General features: G+C 34.8%; 2 protein-coding genes and 2 long non-coding RNA genes across 5 annotated transcripts; 1 reads left to right on the top strand and 3 right to left on the bottom strand.

Moving 5' to 3' along the window:
- Positions 1-19: 19 nt before the first annotated feature.
- LOC101744917 (organic cation transporter protein) lies at positions 20-6,425 on the bottom strand. The gene is made up of 4 exons (XM_012688434.4): positions 6,186-6,425; positions 1,804-5,976; positions 1,315-1,722; positions 20-827 (listed from the first exon to the last, which is right to left on the bottom strand). The coding sequence occupies exons 2-4, from the start codon at positions 2,115-2,117 to the stop codon at positions 122-124; spliced, it is 1,428 nt and encodes a 475-aa protein (XP_012543888.2). The 5' UTR covers positions 2,118-5,976; positions 6,186-6,425; the 3' UTR covers positions 20-121.
- Positions 6,426-6,625: 200 nt separating this feature from the next.
- On the bottom strand, positions 6,626-14,465 carry LOC101739344 (organic cation transporter-like protein). 2 transcript variants are annotated; one of them, XM_021346446.3, is made up of 4 exons: positions 14,110-14,465; positions 8,366-8,711; positions 7,877-8,284; positions 6,626-7,532 (listed from the first exon to the last, which is right to left on the bottom strand). In XM_021346446.3, exons 1-4 carry the CDS (start codon positions 14,132-14,134, stop codon positions 6,830-6,832), a joined length of 1,482 nt encoding a protein of 493 aa, XP_021202121.2. In that variant the 5' UTR covers positions 14,135-14,465; the 3' UTR covers positions 6,626-6,829. The 2 variants fall into 2 exon arrangements, with proteins under 2 accessions (XP_021202121.2, XP_004921745.2); XM_004921688.5 differs by lacking the exon at positions 14,110-14,465 and adding an exon at positions 12,009-12,206.
- On the top strand, positions 14,163-15,433 carry LOC101739488 (uncharacterized). Its single transcript, XR_209551.5, has 3 exons — positions 14,163-14,289; positions 14,373-14,473; positions 14,889-15,433. It is a non-coding gene; the product is annotated as an uncharacterized LOC101739488 (long non-coding RNA).
- Positions 14,789-17,309, bottom strand: LOC134201077 (uncharacterized). The gene is made up of 2 exons (XR_009976244.1): positions 17,001-17,309; positions 14,789-15,019 (listed from the first exon to the last, which is right to left on the bottom strand). It is a non-coding gene; the product is annotated as an uncharacterized LOC134201077 (long non-coding RNA).
- Between the last annotated feature and the right edge of the window lie 1,053 nt (positions 17,310-18,362).

Here is an 18,362-nt window from a genome sequence, read left to right as displayed (position 1 = left end):
AACTTAAAATTAATATTAGTACAGTTGGTAGTGATTTATTTCAATAACCTTGATTAAAAAATTAATTATGTTACGTAATTAATTTATGAATACCAATTTAAAAATAAAATACGCCAATTAATCAAGTTATTTCATTTCCGTTCGAATTTCTTGTCCGAGATTTTCCAAATGCCTCTCCTTCTTCAATGGTGGTCATTAGTTCACAGTCTTTCGTTTCGGGCAGTAAAATACATAAGAGAGCCGCCACTAGAGGGAATATACCAAAGCCCACCGGAGCGCACCATTGGCCGTAAGGCCTCAGTGCCGCCACAAAAGGCGCAATCATTGAACCCATTCGGGCAGACATCGACGAAATTCCGATGGCTGCGTTACGCACAACTGTCGGAAACATTTCCGAACAGTACAAGTACACGATAACTAATAGCATGAACGAAAACATAACTCCGATACACCCGAAAACAATAGAAACTATGCCCTCGGGTACGAAAGCAATTATTAGTATTGATATGCTGCATATAACGTTTCCTAGTATTACGATGGTCTTCCGATTCATGAACTTCAATATGGGAATGGCTATCAAACAGCCACATAAACAAACACACCCCATAGCAGCTACATTTATAAATATATCTCCAGTTAGGTGACTGATATAAAAAGTGACGCCATAAAAACAATAGCTGCTGACAAGCCAGTTAAACGACATAATCAGGATGTTTTTCCTCAAATTAGGCGATCGAAACAATTCTAAAACCGAACTTTTCTTTGGTTTATGTTCTAATTGAAACAGTTCTATCTTAGTTGAGATATCCTCAATGTCCATATTGTTCCTGTAAAACAATTATAATTTAATATAAATTATGCTAACTACTTTAACTGTAGCATAAAAAATTCATAATAGTCAACGTGGCTTAAAAGATAAGACGCCCGGTATTATCACATCAAGCGACGTCGGTGTTCAAATCCCGCAGGCAGATAGGTACCAATTTTCCTATTGAAATACATACGTAATAAAATCAATGCCGCTGAAATTGTAATTTGTATAATTTCTCATGGTAGGGGGTAATGCAGCTCGCATTGGTAAACTCCCATCTACAATCAATCAGCCTATTTGTGCCGCGAAATAGACATGCGGTCCGGTTCGAACCATGGTACAGCCATTATACAATACAATGAGAGTTAGAACTCATGTTTCAAAGTGTGTGGCTTTATTCACATCCTTATATCTATGGGACTAGATAAATACTTGTCACTGGGTGTGCTGTAAGCTTAACCCATCAATTCTATAAAAAATATCTAAGTAAAAAAAATAATTACGTTTTAGCAATTCGTTCAATTAAAGTGATGGCCTCAAAAGTTTTATTCACGGCCAACAACCATCTCGGTGACTCTGGTAATACACATATGTAAATCAGCAGGAAAACGTTGACCACAGATATGGCCAGCTGGTAGTACATATAATCTCGTATGTAATATCCAAACAGTGCCAGCAACATGTGACCAAGAGTAAACGGAACATGGTAGAGCGCTGATATTACGTATCTGATGTCATTCCCAACATATTCCATAACGATTACAAACCCCACCACCATTATACCACCCACAGAGATTCCTAGAATCATTCTGATAATGGTAAAACTCCAAAAATCGGGCATAAACGATGACATTATTCCAGTAATCACTTCAAGAACTACAGATGTAATCAATGTAGACTTTCTGCCGTATCTGAAACAAAAGCAAACAGCATCAGTACATTAGCAAATGATTTTTACACAGTGACTTGCTATAAATATTTCTCATACTAACCTGTCAGATATGATACCGAACACTAAGCTGCCAAAGAGAACGCCAAATTGAAACAAAGTCTGCGTGATGTCTTTGAGGAAACTCTTTTCACAAATCAAGTTCCACTCAGTTACAATTGTTCTTGTAAACAGTGATGTATTATAAGCCGGACTATCACAGCATGTAGCGTTTCCCGGGCAATAGTAAACAGCTGGTGGAGCCAAAAATACAATTGCCATTTGATGAAAAGCAACACCGAATTTATTGGCGAATATCAAAACGCATATCCAAAACTGATACTTTCCGAATTTGCCTATTAACTCGCTAATTATCATTGTTTTTCTATTTAATTATGATATTGTTTTTATTCATTAACCTAGTTAGTTTTACAATAAAACTTATAATAACATTTAACTCAAGTAGGCCACTTTTTATTTTTATTTTGTGATACTCAGTGATGGCCAGTCATAAATCTAGTAATAGTACTTACTTATTGACGAACATATTTTGTTAAATTTTTTAATTATATTGCAATTAAGACTTTTTAATTTTAATTAGTTGAAAATTGCAACGCTTTGAATCAATTTGCCGCTACGTTTAGTTCGCTTGTTGATTTTCTTGTTAGTTATTATCAACAAATCATAATAATGTTGTTATCAACATATATGAATAAATACAAATACACATACTTTACTTAAACGGGAAGAAATTATACGCGAAGAAAGGGTCATGCATATCAGGTAAAATTTGTCCCATAAGTCAAAAACATAATTAATATTATTAAATTATTATTAAAGAGCAGTATGGCCACGATTGTACGCGCATCTATTACAACTATTGACATAACAGAATATTCACTTCATTATTTTTCACTTTATTTTCAATTTAATTAAATCAAACATTGACTTAGGTGCTCCACAATAACTCGCTGAAATTTGAATCTAAGCTAAATAGCTCAGACGTTGAGGAGGTTAGTACAAAAATAGACACACAAAACTAAAACAGTTTTTTTTTGTGATTTAATTAAGGAACATTATAGATTTTTGTCTACTTCCTTAATCGGATGAGCACACTTACGTCCTCTAGTCGGTGGCTCATAGACATATCAAAGTGAATGGTCCACCTAATCCACCTTGCCGTAACGTAAAGCCAAAGAACCCTAAAATTAAAAAAAAAATGAATCTCGCACCTTTGAAATCGCAATAAGTTGCTGCGTCTCGACTGAAATAGGTAGTATTTGTGTACCTGGACCTGGTAGCCTGATATAAAAAACATTTTTTGGTCGCAAACTCCTAAGATGTGAAAAAGAAAACAACAGTTAGTAACGGTTATTAAAAACAGTATTACAAAATACCTTCAATAAATGACCGACAGAACTGAGTTTACCTTGTACTCAACCTCTGGCGCCAACTTCGATCAATAATAGTACGGCGCCAAGTTATTATTGGCATTCGTATAAATCATTATTGTAATTCAACTTGATATGGTAGGTAAAATGCCGGGATTCATATTTATTCTAAGGGAGATGATAAGTATGCACATACGTATTGAACACGTGCTCACCGTAAATTATTAATGTGTAGAAAAAAAAAGCATAATTACTGGCATTGCGTTCGTATCGTTTGAAGGGCGGGGCAGCCGTCGTAATTATACTGAGACCTTAGAACTTATATATTAAGGTGGGTGGCGCATTTACGTTGTAGATGTCTATGAGCTCCAGTAACCAGTTAACTCCAGGTGGGCTGTGAGCTCGTCCACACATCTAAGCAATAAAAAAAATAAAAATCACCACTTGACTATTTCTGCCGCAAAGTAGTCGCGTGTTCCCGTTTCGAAATGATCGAACAGCCAGTAGGTACATTTGAGACTCCGATATGAACTCCTCAGCATTCGCGGTATGAAGTTTACGGGATCCGGTGACCCCGGAAGTAAGTAAGGTGGGCTAGTCTGCCCAACTGCAGCAGCTGTAAAAAAGTACGTGCCTCGTAAACGAGCGAAGACGGCAAGCGTTAAATGTTTGTAAAAAATATTTGACAATTGAATCTTTTTATTTGATCGTGTTTAGAACTATCGACACTACAAATGATAGTTTTCGAGAACGATTTCCACAAATCAAGCAAGTCTGTCGACCGTGTCACATGATCATGCGGCCAATAATAATCTCACATGTTCTGAAAATGTATATCATCACCCACACCAATCTCTCGCAAGGTTCTTTGTTATCTAATACTTGTGTTATTATCTCATTCTTTCCATGTTTTCCTCTATTAAATAAAATGCCTTAAGCCGATGTTGGTTCTGTAGATTGACGTTGATTTTAAAATGTTTACATTTAAACCCCTCTGTCGAGAAAGCGGTTAGGAGATAGCATTATTACTTAATATTACTTAATAATGCTATATTTTCTGATAGTTTTGCCATTTAAATGTTGTTGAATTATTTTTTTTTATTGCCCTTGTAGGCAGACGAGCATGCGGCTCACCTAATGGTGAGTGGTTACCGTTGCCCATGGACTTCAGCAATACCAGGGGCAAAGCTAAGCCGCTGCCTATATGCTACGTAAATGTAGATTTGATTACGAGATAAATAGGGTTTGTCGCAAAATGCACCCAAGTCCAAATCGAAAATCTTATTCAAATATGGTGAGTGAACACTTTAGTGTTCGTATAAAACGATACTTGCACTACAAATAGCACATTACATATTTAATACAATATCGTACCAATAAATTGCATAATGATATTAAAATATTAAATATCTACGAAGCATATATATTCTGACACAAGAGAAATTGATAATAAATAAAAAACACCAATACACATTCTCAACTTAAAAAACAAACAAAAATTTCAAAATCTGGGCAAAGAAATAAGGTTTGTGTTTCTTTTTTCGTTTTTTTTAAGTAAAGTTATCAATAAGTTTGCTTATTATCATTAAAAAAATGTAAAAGTTGCTTTATTTTAGCAAAAAATCTCCACCGCCCCTTTGAATACCCTTCAAATAAAACAAAACAGGAAATGTATGCGAAATGAAGCTACAGCTTAAGCACTCAGTGATCGTGGTCAAATTCGAACCACCGGCGAATGCCGGTTTTAAAGTTTAATTTACCACTTTTCAATAAGTTCAATATGTTTTTAACGTTCATATAAAATCAAACAAACTAAAAAGAACAACAAAAGGTCTTAAACGACAAATAATCACAACTAGTTTTCAGTTGTGCATTATATTTATTTTGTGGTTACTATAAATCGGTGACCAAACTACCTACTAAGCTACCAAACAATGAAGCTTATGATCACTTAATATTGATTTTTTTTTAATTTTGTGATAATTTTGCAATAATATGAGATTTCAACATAAAATAAGTAGTGCCCTTGTACACTGTATCCTTATTGTCGTGTTTCTTCTAACAGCTGTGTGTACAAAATATATTAAATTAATAAATATCTAAATAAAAATAATTTTATTTTTTATTTAACCTATTACCAGCTCGAGTTTTGCAAACTTCTAATTACTGTTTGTCATGTAATGAAATTGTAAATACGTTTGAGTAAATATATTTTTTTTCTTTTCATTAGTTGTCGAACGTTTACATGTACAATTATTGTTTGTAAATCCTCATCTCGGTACTCACTCCTAATTATATGTGAAGTTATTTTATCTGCTCGACAGCAAAGACGTGTTTTATACGGTGTTCAGTTATCGCGTATTGTTCGACATTGAAATCATTGTTTTTTGAAATTGTTGTGAAAAATATGATGGAATAATAATGAAACACAAATATTTGTAAAGTTTTATTTATATCGCTCAGACGGATACATGAGTTCAGTTGTTTTAACTGGTCAACTTAGGACATGAGTATAGGTCTCATTTCTATAGTAAAACCGATGCCCCACCCTTGAAACCGGAACGCATTACTGTATCACCTGTGCGGGCAAAAAAGACGCTCTACCAACAGTATCACATATTAGTAAGCTCACTATTTTCAAGGTAATATATATCACTAGATTCAAAATATTCTAGTTTTTGTTTGTGTACTTATCGTAATAACAGAGGGCTCGCATACTTTATATGACAATATTCTGTGATGTGATGTGTCCCGTGACTGAGGAAACAGCTATTATATACATATAACGTCGGCTACCTCAAGCGAATGCGTTCACTTCTTCCTAGATCCGACCCAAGGAATCTGACCTAAGAAAAGTATTTAACGGTAATATTCCGAATTACATGAATATGAAGGAACATTCTTCTCAAAGATCCAATTCTTTGCTCTCTTTTTTACAATCTATCCAACAATCCATCAAAATTTTTTATTTTAAATACAAAAAATTATTCAATATTCCGATTAAAATTTAATTCTGAACGAATAGTAGGTAGTTTATGTTGGAGTTAAATCTTACCTTAGTCTTCACTTAGGTGATTAGTCGCGATTTGTCGCGAGTAAATTTTATTTAAGTACCACCGTAACGACCTCTTTACCTGCGAGTCATTCATTCTTTCCAGTGCAGCAGGGTAGAAGTTGTTTTTATAATGTAATTAATATTTTGACATTCACGTCTATCTTAAAAGTATGAGGAGGCCACTGATAAATCGGCTTTCTCATATATAAATACGAGGTATGATAAAATGACGATAAATAAATTGACATCATAGTTAAATCATACTTGAGACGTCTTGTCACCGTTTCTCAAAGGTGGGTAGCTCCTGGTTATATTTCCGTTACATTGCGGGTATCGGTAGCCGCTTGTTCGGTTTAAGACTGATAAAAAAATATTCTATTTATTTTCTTGGTCAAATCAAAGCACGTGTTACTTATGATGTTATATGAAAACAAACTCAATTGTTATTACAGATACCATTATTTAATTGAACGTGAAGAATTACAATACTATGAGCAGCTGTAATTAAAAATCGTCAAGATATAAAAATATCAGAATGTATTATAGCATTGTTTGAATTAAAACAAAATAATCTTAACATTACAAAGCTACTGTCTAGTAATTTACAAAATGTAATTAAGCAACATTCATAACGGTCATCAAATTCACGCTTTCGTTTTAGAAGTTTTCTTCTTTCCAAATTGTTCACCCTCTTCGATGGTAGTCATGAATTCACAGCCTTTGGTTTCAGGTAATAGGAACGTAACACAGCCCGCTATCAAAGGTAATAATGCAAAACAAACTGGTGGCAGCCAGACGGCCACATCCTCAAGCGATATCACAAAAGGAGCCACCATAGAACCAACACGAGCACTCATAGACGAAACCCCGATAGCCGCATTTCTAACGACAGTAGGGAATAGCTCGGTACAATACAAATAGACAACAACGAACACAATGAAACTTGCAACAACACCAATGCTAGCGCAAACTACCGAACCTGTTCCTTGTGGTATTACAGCCAGAACCAGGAGACAAAACGCGCAAACAAAACTAAATACTATGACGATTGTTCTTCTTCCAATAACTTTCATTAACGGTATAGACAACAGGGTGCCAAGAAGCGTGACACTGGCGCTTGCAGCCACATTAATGAAAACGTCTCCACTGAGTTGACCAACATATTGGGACACTCCGTAAAAACAATAACTGCATGTCAACCAATTGAAAGACATAGCCAATAAATTTTTCCGCAAGTTCGGTGTCCGAAATAAGTCTAGTACGGTTCCTTTTTTTAATTTGTTTTTCTCTAAGCTTGCTTGAAACGCTTCGATATCCGTTCTGATAGCATCCGTAGGTCGTTTGTTTCTGTAAAAATAAACATGAACTGTTTTTTTTTTGTTTTTTTTGTCTTTAATAAAACTCATTTTTTATACCTACACATATTATAATGTAGTTGATGACATATTATATATGTAGTGTTTAAAAAAAATAGATTATTGAATTCGAGATTCAGAAAATAATTGTATTTTCGTAGACATTCTTACAATTACTTTTAGGGTTTTTTAACCTAGCGTTTATTATTTTCATTTTATTATTTATGACATTTCAAATACTTTAGTCTACATTTTTCGTGACCACAAACGACTGAAGAGGCAATCTTCGAAACAGATATTATATAGATAGGTACATATATATCATGTATTACTTACATTTTCGCTACACGTTCTAAAATGGTGATGGCTTCCTCGGTTCTATTCACTGCTATCAACCATCGTGGCGTTTCCGGTACCAAAATTACATATGACAACAGAACAATGACGGGGACTGATATTGAAAGTTGAAAAACAGAGTAATCTCTACAAAAGTACCCAAAAACTGGTAAAAGCATGTGACCCAGATTGAAAGGTACTTGATACAAAGCTGAGATTACATCTCGGTACTGAGCTCCAACAAACTCCATGACGATAACAAATGACGTCACCATTGTGCCACCAACGGACATCCCCACAAGGAACCTTACGAATGTAAAACTCCAATAATCTGGGACATAAGCGGCAGTAATACCCATCGTTACTTGAATCACGACGGCCACTAGCAGAGGGTTTTTCCTTCCAAATCTAAAATGATACAGAATCACAATCAATTGCTAAGTCAATTTTTCATTTCATTATAGGAAATAATAAGAAATTGAATATCACCTATCCGAGGCCATTCCGAAGAACACGCTGCCGAATAGCGTGCCCAGTTGAAACAATGTTTGCGTAAAACTAGTCAACCACTTTCTGTCACATATTAAGTCCCATTCCATTATTATAGTCCGTTTGAAGACTGATGTGTCGTATATAGGATCCGAACAAGGACAAGTTTCGTTGTTCGTACTTGCACAAATATATGACACTTTTGGCGATAAAAATATGATGGCCATTTGATGGAATGCGACCGGAAATTTTACTAAGAATACAACTAAACATAAGTACAATTGATATTTTCCAAAACATCCGATGACTTTTTGAATGAGATCTTTCTTTGGCGAAGGCGTGGCCCCTGAAATGAAAAAAAGAATCATTGTAATTGATTTAATTCAAACTAGTATTTTGTGAACTAAACTGAGTGCGCATTTGTTACTGTGGATTTTTCCCTACCTATACGTTGGTAGCCCAAGAGGCTATTTCAGCTACGCCCGAACGGGTGACCGGGAAGCCGTAACAAGAGCAGTGCTTCACTGAATCTAATATCGTGTCGGAATTGCGACCTACTGAGAAGATTCGCCCAGACACTGTCGTTGTGTCTGTGGGCTAAGCTGCACATCATATTCAACGCATTCGACAAGAACGGTGACGGTACTTAGAGAAACTAAAAGCATTGCGAGTAGAACCGGAGGAATCGATAAGACATGTTTTGCGACGACAACTTTGAGTTGCCCCGTAGCCTGAATCGGATATGCAGTTAGAGGCGGCCACGATAAGAGGGTTAGAAACAACTTATATTTAAAAAAAATCATATCTTATTCATATGATGAGTGGGGGCTTTATACGGAACATAGAAAAAAAATCAAGTTCTAGCTACAATATATATTAATTAATATTATATAAATAAATTTATAATATTACAAAAACATAACAGAAATGTTTCCTAACATTAACTAATGTTTTTCAATAAACTTTTAACTGTTAACACATCAATAAGAAAAATAAAACTTTCTTTGCAACCAACCCAACAGTTAAGCTTCCGTTTTTTAATTTCACAGGCATGTAATTTTTTACTGTCGTACCTTAGAGGTTGAATATGTTTAACGTTCAATACACGATAAAAAAGAATATATTTTTTAATCGTGTACTTTAATAACAGATCTCCGAATTGTTTCTAATAGAAACAATCGCCACTGGAGGAAGATTCATTTCGGATCCTCCCGATTCACTAACGGTGCTTTTAGGTACCTCAAGAACCGATCATCGTTCTCGTCGCAACCATCGCGACGCGACGAAGGGCTTGGCGAGTAAAGTAACCCACAGACACAGCCCACCGAGTTTCTCCCCGGATCTTCTCAGTGGGTCGCGTTTACGATCCGGTGGTAGATTCTGCGAAGCACGGCTCTTGCTAGGGTTCGTGTTACCAACAACGTCAGGTTTGAGCCCCGTGAGCTCACCTACTCGCCCGGTTACGCTGACATAGTCTCACAAGGCTACAGCTTAGATAGGAAAAAAAAAGGAGGAAGATATGGCGCGGCACTAGGACTTTAATTGTAAATATACAAACAAAAGCGCTAAGTTTCTTAATAAAGGTGAGAGTTGTACGCGAATGTACAAGACCAGTAAATACAACTATATGAGAGGTATGTATTAAATAGTTATGATTCAACCGTTTTTAAAGTATGCATTGTTTGTGATTCGACGCTAAATATTATTATTGCCGTAACGAAAAACGTGGATGCTTTGTCACTATACAATTTTTGAGTGTTCTAGCACGTGCAGTTATTTGGACAAGATTGTTAAAGTCGAAGTATAATATCTACTACAAATGCTCTGAAAAATATATGTAGAGCACTAAATCTTTTCTTCTATTCTTATTCGAGAAAATTGTTATTGACATGGGGTACTAAAACAACATTTAAAAATATTATTGTCTATGTATGTCAAATTATTTCAAGCTTTGATGTAGTCTAACAAAAAATTTTTTTCGATGTATAGGGATTCCAGCGCATCCATTATACCACTACTACTTTTCTTTTTAAATCCTGATATAATAATTTAGATTTTTACTTCTCAGCACTGAATACAACACAAAGTACACACAAAGCTGTTCTTGAATTTATTAAGATGATATAGGAATCCTAAAGTAAACAGACAATGAAAGAAAACACTTCCAACAGTTGAATTTCTATAATCCTTACATTATTTACCGGTATATCATAAACCTAATTTTGTCACAGTCTTTATAATTAAGCCATTATAGTCAGGAGTGTAATACATAAGTTCCAATATTTCCAATTTCTATACCATGTAGCGTACATACTGTCTGCTTTGATTTGTTCGTTAGTAGCTCAATAAAAAACTAGTATCAGTAACAGACAATATTAATATACACATAATATACACATAAATGCACCGATAACCCGAAGTCTTGACATGGTGTCTTAATGAAGATAGGGAATATTTCATAACCAGAAAAAATTACACTAATTTGTTAAATTATAATTATATAGAACGTAAATAGGTATTTTCAAAGTGTACAATATTATGTACTTTATTGTAGACTTTGTTCTCAATACACTCCATGTGAATGATAGCAAGTACTGTGAGATAACAAGATACATCTTTTCGTAGGTATTGTGTATAAATAATAATAAGAGTTGTATATGCAAAGCAAAACGCAGCTATAAACTCGCCGTTATTATTGAGATTGTGGTGTTTATTAAGGTCGTGATGGCCGTTATTGCATTACAATAAACAACTACATACCAACTTCAATCTTTTCAATGTGAATGGCTTACTATATAATTCATGGCATACTATATAATGCCGGTTATTCTCAGAGGTTTCCAATGTCGAAACGATAATAAGGTCGTAACATTTTTACCAAAAACAATTATTCTTTTTGTAAAATCGCTTTTTATATATTCATAGTGTATGGCCTTGCTCTAGTTTCTTTTTTCAGGATTTTAACAGTAATTAAAATTTAAAAGTAAGTAAAAATAAATCGTGAAGTATAAACTTTTGGGCGACTATTTTTTAATTTTCTTATGTTAGGCACTGTCATCGTCTGTTTTTGTATTCAGGAGCACCCTGTATTAAGTTTTGAACTTGTAAACGCTAGTTGTGTATCTTGTACAATTCAGAATAGTTTATGAATGGATGAATTGTCACACTTTTTCCAAAAATTTTCAGTTTTAAAACAGATGAATCTCGATCGAATACTTTTTGTGTGTATGAACAATCCCATAAAGAAAAAAGAACATAGACAAAAATTGTTAAAGTTCTAGATTTATATTATGTGTTGTAGTTGTTTACGATTACTTCAAAAAATTTAAAGACACTTTTATAGCGCTAACATATAAATTAAATTAAATTAATGAAAAGTCTACATTCATTGTTTACGACAAAATTCACGAATTACCTATTAGTGATAGGTTCATGACTGAAATTACTAGATAATGTGTAATTGTGCGATATAAATTCCACTTGTTTTTACTCATTAAAAATATAAACAGCTCCGAACATAATATATACAAATAAAAATATAAAAATTACGAAAACAGGCCTAGGTAGGCTCAGATAATATTCACAGTAACGGGGTCAACATACTGCAATAATTACTGATACTTTCACTTTTATCGGTACAAACCATTTTCGTTCTTGTGTTGCTGCAATTCCATTCTTTATAATATTTAATTTTAAGAGCCACTAAGTTTATTGTCACACACGACTCACGATCCAATTTAGGATCCAGTGCAAAGCCGTTCTGTTCGAATGGCGACAAAGGACTGACAGAACAACTCGTCTGTGCATTACCTCTCTCTTAACACTGTCATTGTTGTCAGAGATAGTAACGACAGAATCTACGTAGCCAATTGAATACATAGCTGCAGCTACATGATATAATAATTTTTATTTTACAACTATCGCTTACAATGGAATTTAGTTTACATAATCTTCAGATCTCTCGTGGCGAAATAATTTGGTAGATCATCTAGTAAATAATTAAGCTCTTTCCACTAACCAACATTTACGACAGATAGTTAAGTTCAAACATCATACTTTACTGGTGTATGCATACCACCTGGCTGCCTATTTTTGAAGAGAGCATTCATGCTTTTCATTCTGAAGGGTAGGACAACCATATTCTAATACCATTGATACTTTTAATTTAAATCTTAAAGTTGATGGCGACATAAAATCAATTAAGTTTATGGATGTCAAACCTGGATCTTAACTGGGCTAGATAATCCCAACAACGTTCAATGAGTTTCGCTACTTAACCGAGTTGTTAGTTGAGGCAAAAATACTGATGGATTAACAAAAAGGGAACAGAAGGAGCCAGAGTACGGTCTGAACCCAAAATAAGACTAGTCGATAATACTCTTAAGAACTTCTCAAAAAATCATCATAAAATTAAAAAAAAAACTTCGAAACAGTCACATAAGTGTTTCGAAGTGAAATGAATAAAGGCTAGCTTTTAAGAAGTCAGTTTTGATATTTGTATTTGGGACCCTCATAGGACGCTGCAGACACACATGGAAAATAAAATTTGGTCAACGCCCTGACTTGCAGATTATGCAAAAGGGAAGTGGAAATATAGGTTGTTAATACGATAGACTAGCTAAGATAAAAGAATGGACATGTTATGTGGTGGCTATCTGGACCAGCAGGCCCTTATGTCCCATAACTGTTGCTAAATTCACAGCAGTTTTGTTTAGAGATGAACAAAAGTGGTCAGGAAAATAGGAAGAAACATCATTAAAAATAAGATGAAAAGTCAACGAAATGGAAAATAGTTTTCAGTTCCTGTCAAGCTAATCACAGATTATTTAATCTTAATTTCATCGTTATTTGTTCTCTCTGAGCCTATTTTTTTTTTTATTGCTTACATGGATGGACGAGCTCACAGCTCACATGGTGTTAATTGGTTACAGGAGCCCATAGACATCTACAACGTAAATGCGCCGTCCACCTCGAGACATAAGTTCGAAGGTCTCAAGTATAGTTACAACGGCTGCCCCACCCTTCAAACCGAAACGCATTACTGCTTCACGGCAGAAATAGGCAGGGTGGTAGTACCTACCCGTGCGGACTCACAAGAGGTCCTACCACCAGTGAAGAGTATAAATAGTCATAAATTATTCATTAACAAGTTCATTTTCTTGATGTCATAATCTTAAACGAAAACACGGGCAGGTGTATCTGCCCATACCCTGGTAAAACTGGAAAGGCTTCCAGGCCACCAGTAACCTCTCAAACATAAAAAAGTATCTGCCACCCGGCAGGGTCACACGAAAACGTTTACTCCGTAAACTAGGTGATTTCTAAATGGGTTACAGTACAAGTGCTTGCAATTAAAAAAGGAAAACATAACTTTACGATCGCCATTATTCTGAAGTTTATGGCAGCGCCGGAACTATCACTTATATCGGTTTTCAATGGCTACATTAGTTTTAGACAATAACCAATTTCGTTTGTTGTTTGAAAATAACTGTACGTTACGGAGCGGAGGTGCGTTTGAAAACGTGAAATGCTTAATTTACTTTACAGAGCCCTAAGCTGTTTATAACCACTATTACTATATCAAAAATTACTTCGCGTATAAAATAAATATTGCATAATTCACAAAGAATTCATTTATCAGTGAGTAGTGACTGTCTTATTTTCGTGTTCAGGAAACTTAGTAGTGTTGGTCTTCCTATAATATATAAGTTCTTATAATGTATAAGTCATTATAGCTGACTTACCTATTTTATTTTCCCTCGACGCCATAAAAATACGTCATAAACAATATTAAGATAGGTACGGTATGTATGTATTGTATCAAAAATATCAGAAAAATTTTACGTGTCAATGTTGCAGTGACGTTTAGAGTAACGCATGTAAGAGACTTTTTAAGAATTGAAATTTACACAAAAAATCTTAAGGTCACTATTCAGGCAAGGTCAAGTAAAGTTACTATTTAACTGCTTAAACACATTATAAAATTATGTTATCGTTTTTTTTTTAGGAACAAATACAACTCCAGAACGAATATTAGATAGCTACAATATCAGCAGACATTTGGATACGTCACGAGGCATATCGCGAGGGTCACGATCTTCTAATAGAGTGTGTTTTAAAATCGTCTTCAAAATATAATAGAGGCGGTAGCTAATTCTTAACACGAAAAAACTAGAGTGCCCTAGATAATTTAACGTACGTTGGCACTACTAGTAATAGAAAGTAGTATGCAATTTTATTGTATGTGATTGATATAATCTAGAACCCGTGACTTTGTGTTAGCTTAGAACACTCCCGTACATTTATGTAGATCGAAAAGCGTTAAATCGAATGTAAGATTAATCTTACATTTATTTCCGTTATCTGGTACCTGTAACACAAGTTATTTGCGAACTTATCACGGGACCAGTTAACGTGGCGTGATTGTTAGTAAATATTTATTATTTTTTATTTATTTAATTTACAAATGACAATTTTCCATTAATTCATTCTATCCGAGATTGATCCGGCGTTGTGTCTTCAGCGGAGGTGGGGTGAGTGGTGCGAACGTGATGTCCTCGCTCAACTCCCGTAGGGGACGTCGAGTTCCAGTTGTTGGGGCACCCAGAACGTGGTCTGTCTTCCCGGTGATGGAGCATCGCATGGGGGCGCAAGCTGGAGTGAATTAAAGTGAGAATTGCCTAAACGATCACGTCTGACCATCTGCATTATCGGAGAAGACGGACTCGCGGCGCGCATTTCCCGCGTCACTGTGAGTCTCTCTAAGCCGGAACAGGATGAACTCGTTGGGGCTTAATCGGTACTCGTTCTGTGGAACAGCAATGCGGCTCACACTGTCTAATGCGCCTTTCTGAAGGCCCAGTCTACACGAAGACGCCGGAGTCGAACATAACCCGGCCAGTTTCTCCATCGAGCGTGTATTCATAAATTAATCGCCCGACATAAAAAGAGGTCGAAACATAAATTCAAACTTTATTATGCGTCACAGCTAATCTAAACCATTTCACATAGGCATTATCTCATTTCATACTATATATAAATTATTTCAAATAAAACAAGTTCATTACATTTCGATCTATTTCACTTTTTATACAACAGACTTGCCTTCCACCTTTAGAAACAAAGTGTGTAATAATACATAAATGAAGATTTAATTTAAAGAACTGCTGGTTACACAATAGAACAATTTAATTTAAATAACCCAGGTCATAAAATAAATATGGATATTTGTTTATAATAGGAATCCCCAATTTGTCACTAATAACTGATCGAGCTGCGTATCGTGAATTTCCCTATATTATAGATCTAGTAGGTATTACGTAAAAGCATATCGGTACGTAGATACAGACTGATCGAACACATTTTGTTACACCCTGTATAAGAATCGATCTGAAAACAATTATCACTATATATAGTTACTTCTAATTTGTACACGACTGTTAAATTGACCTAAATTATTAGTGGTGACTTCGATCAACAAATGGGAGTACAGTTTTTTTACTGTCATTAAAAATTTACATTGTCAACTAGCCTTGCTCGTTAAACAATTTCATAGAACGTCACAGTCACTGATGATAGACATTTCCTTCTCAAATAAAAAAGGTCAAAGCTTCAATCAAATAAACAAACCAATTGTTAAATGTTCAAACGATTAGGCTTAGCTATGACAAAATGGTGCCATCATTTATGCAAACAACGGATACCGACTATCCTTCATTGATGGTACTCTGCTATAAACCTTCCTTAAAGCTTCTACTCTATTGAATAGATGAAGTGTTATAGCAAATACACGAGCAAATAAAAATAATAATTAAAAATATTAGGTTGCACACAAAATGGATTTTTAGGAATAAAATTAACAGACCTATGTTTTAGAAGTTGTATTAAAAGTTATTTGAATTAAACCGTTGTAGCCAAATTTAGAATAATTCAATCGTATTACTTAAGAAAACGAACACGACCAACTCACTGAATTTTTCGGTCGCGATTCCGATCCGGTGTTAGATACTGCGAAGCACTGCTCTTGCTAGCCAATATTTGAAAATTCTATCAGATTGAGCCCATGAGCTAACCTACCTACGTAAACAGAAGTATGACAATTAAACCATACCCGAAAATGGAATTGCAAATTGAAAATTTTAGTAATCTCTAGAAAAATATCCAAAAACAGGTAAAAGAATGTGACCCATATTGAATGGCACTTGATATAAAGCAAAAATCACATTTCTGTATTCAACTAACTATACTGCCACCGACAGACATCTCCACAAGGAACCTTACGAAAGTAAAACTCAAAAAATCTGGAACATAAGCTGCAATAATACCTATAGTTACTTGAATTACGACAGCCACTAGCAGAAGGCTCTTCCTTCGAAATCTAAAATAATTGGAGTCTATTTTATTTATCATTTGGCCGGAAAGTTCTTGAGTGGCGACCGCGTACCGGAAAACGTAGCGTGGGTAAGCCTCCCACAAGATGGACCGACGACCTATTAAGGTTCGCGGGGATCCTCCGGATGCAGGCAGCGCAGGACCGATCTTTGTGGCGAGGCTTGGGGCTTGGGCTAGCATTAAGTTATTACCTGTTTTAAGCTTGGTATAAAAATCATTAATATTCTCTAATCGATATATTCACCTTATCTTTATATTAAAGTAGTTATGTTTATTTCTAATTTGAGACATTTCATTTTTCTTTGAAAGACAATATTCAAACGACAGATTGACAGGCTCTGGTTTGAAGCACTGAAGTATGAAACCCACTGAAGTACTGTATAAGTCTATGATGAAACCTAGTTCTATGGTTTGAAGTATTGTTAACAGAAACGTTATGGTAGACAATATGTACACCTATATAGTTATTTTATAAGTTTTCCGTCAGTTAGTTTCAAGCCATCTAGATGGCAGCACATAGATAATAGCACATAAATCAGATCTGAAAATCCAAATAGGTCCGAACCAGACCAGGTCGGGGAATCGCAGCCTTCTATTCTATAAGGGCGTTTACTTTTCCGCTTCGTCACTTCCTTCTGCAGCATTGTGCATTACTTGTTAAATAACTATTCATAAATGACTTTTAATAAAAAACAAAATACTTCTGGATTTCAATTTATTTATACATATCTGCCTATGTACATAAATTAATTATATACTCTACTACTGTAACAAAATAATATTATTTTACATCGCGAAAATTATTCGCAAATCAATATTTACAGTACATGTATATTGAATATATATTTGATTTTCTCTTCACTGACAAAAAGCTAAAGATTTAATTAAATAAGCAACAACAATCACTGTAACATTTTATAAACCATTAAGAATATATAGCTCACACAGCCATGAAAGTGCAAGTAATTATTTTCTATTATATATCGCCATTACAAAGTTGTCTTAACATTATAGAATTGATAGGAAAAAATTATACCATTGAATTTAAGAATACGTCGCTATTGCCTATGGTGAATTGCTCCAAAGCTCCTTTTTGTTTAGGCGTTCCTTAAAACTTTCAATCGTGTTATTTACATACTTCACTTAATCGCTATCTGCCAACGAAGTTATGTAATGCTGGAGAATTAAATTGTAGATATTATTTTACATAAGGTGAGCGACGGTATTCACATTAAGGTGTCTATGAACTCGGTGACCGCATGGTAATGACCTCATAAAATAGCAAGTCCAGCCTAAGAAAACTAGATAAATGAAAGCAGATTGAAATTTATCAACATATCTATAAAACGATACCTTTGATACATTTCGACATTCTTAGTCCGAAAATACGGACTCATAAAAATAAATCATTAATAAAATGACTAAATAGCAAAAGCCAAAATAATTTCTGAGCAAAAAAAAAAAAACATAACTTGTATTTCATATATTGAAATCGGCTGTCGTGGATTTGAGATAAGCGATTTATATTTTTACGGGGATTGAGAGGGATCGCTGTCTCTGCCTAGTATGACCAATGCACGTCTAGAATTTCTACTGCGACCTCGTG

Source organism: Bombyx mori, chromosome 23 (genome assembly GCF_030269925.1).
Source record: "Bombyx mori chromosome 23, ASM3026992v2".
NCBI lineage: Eukaryota > Metazoa > Arthropoda > Insecta > Lepidoptera > Bombycidae > Bombyx > Bombyx mori.
This window is presented reverse-complemented; position numbering and strand designations above follow the sequence as displayed.

Excerpts from the sequence above, each read along its gene's own strand:
- LOC101744917 (XM_012688434.4), bottom strand. The coding sequence starts at position 2,117 with ATGATAATTAGCGAGTTAATAGGCAAATTCGGAAAGTATCAGTTTTGG. Across the intron at positions 1,723-1,803 it reads TTCGGTATCATATCTGACAG|ATACGGCAGAAAGTCTACAT; the intron begins GTTAGTATGAGA and ends CTTTTGTTTCAG. Across the intron at positions 828-1,314 it reads ATTGAACGAATTGCTAAAAC|GAACAATATGGACATTGAGG; the intron begins GTAATTATTTTT and ends ATTGTTTTACAG.
- LOC101739344 (XM_004921688.5), bottom strand. The coding sequence starts at position 12,039 with ATGGAATTGCAGCAACACAAGAACGAAAATG. Across the intron at positions 8,712-12,008 it reads GCAACACAAGAACGAAAATG|GGGCCACGCCTTCGCCAAAG; the intron begins GTTTGTACCGAT and ends TTTTCATTTCAG. Across the intron at positions 7,533-7,876 it reads TTAGAACGTGTAGCGAAAAT|AAACAAACGACCTACGGATG; the intron begins GTAAGTAATACA and ends TTATTTTTACAG.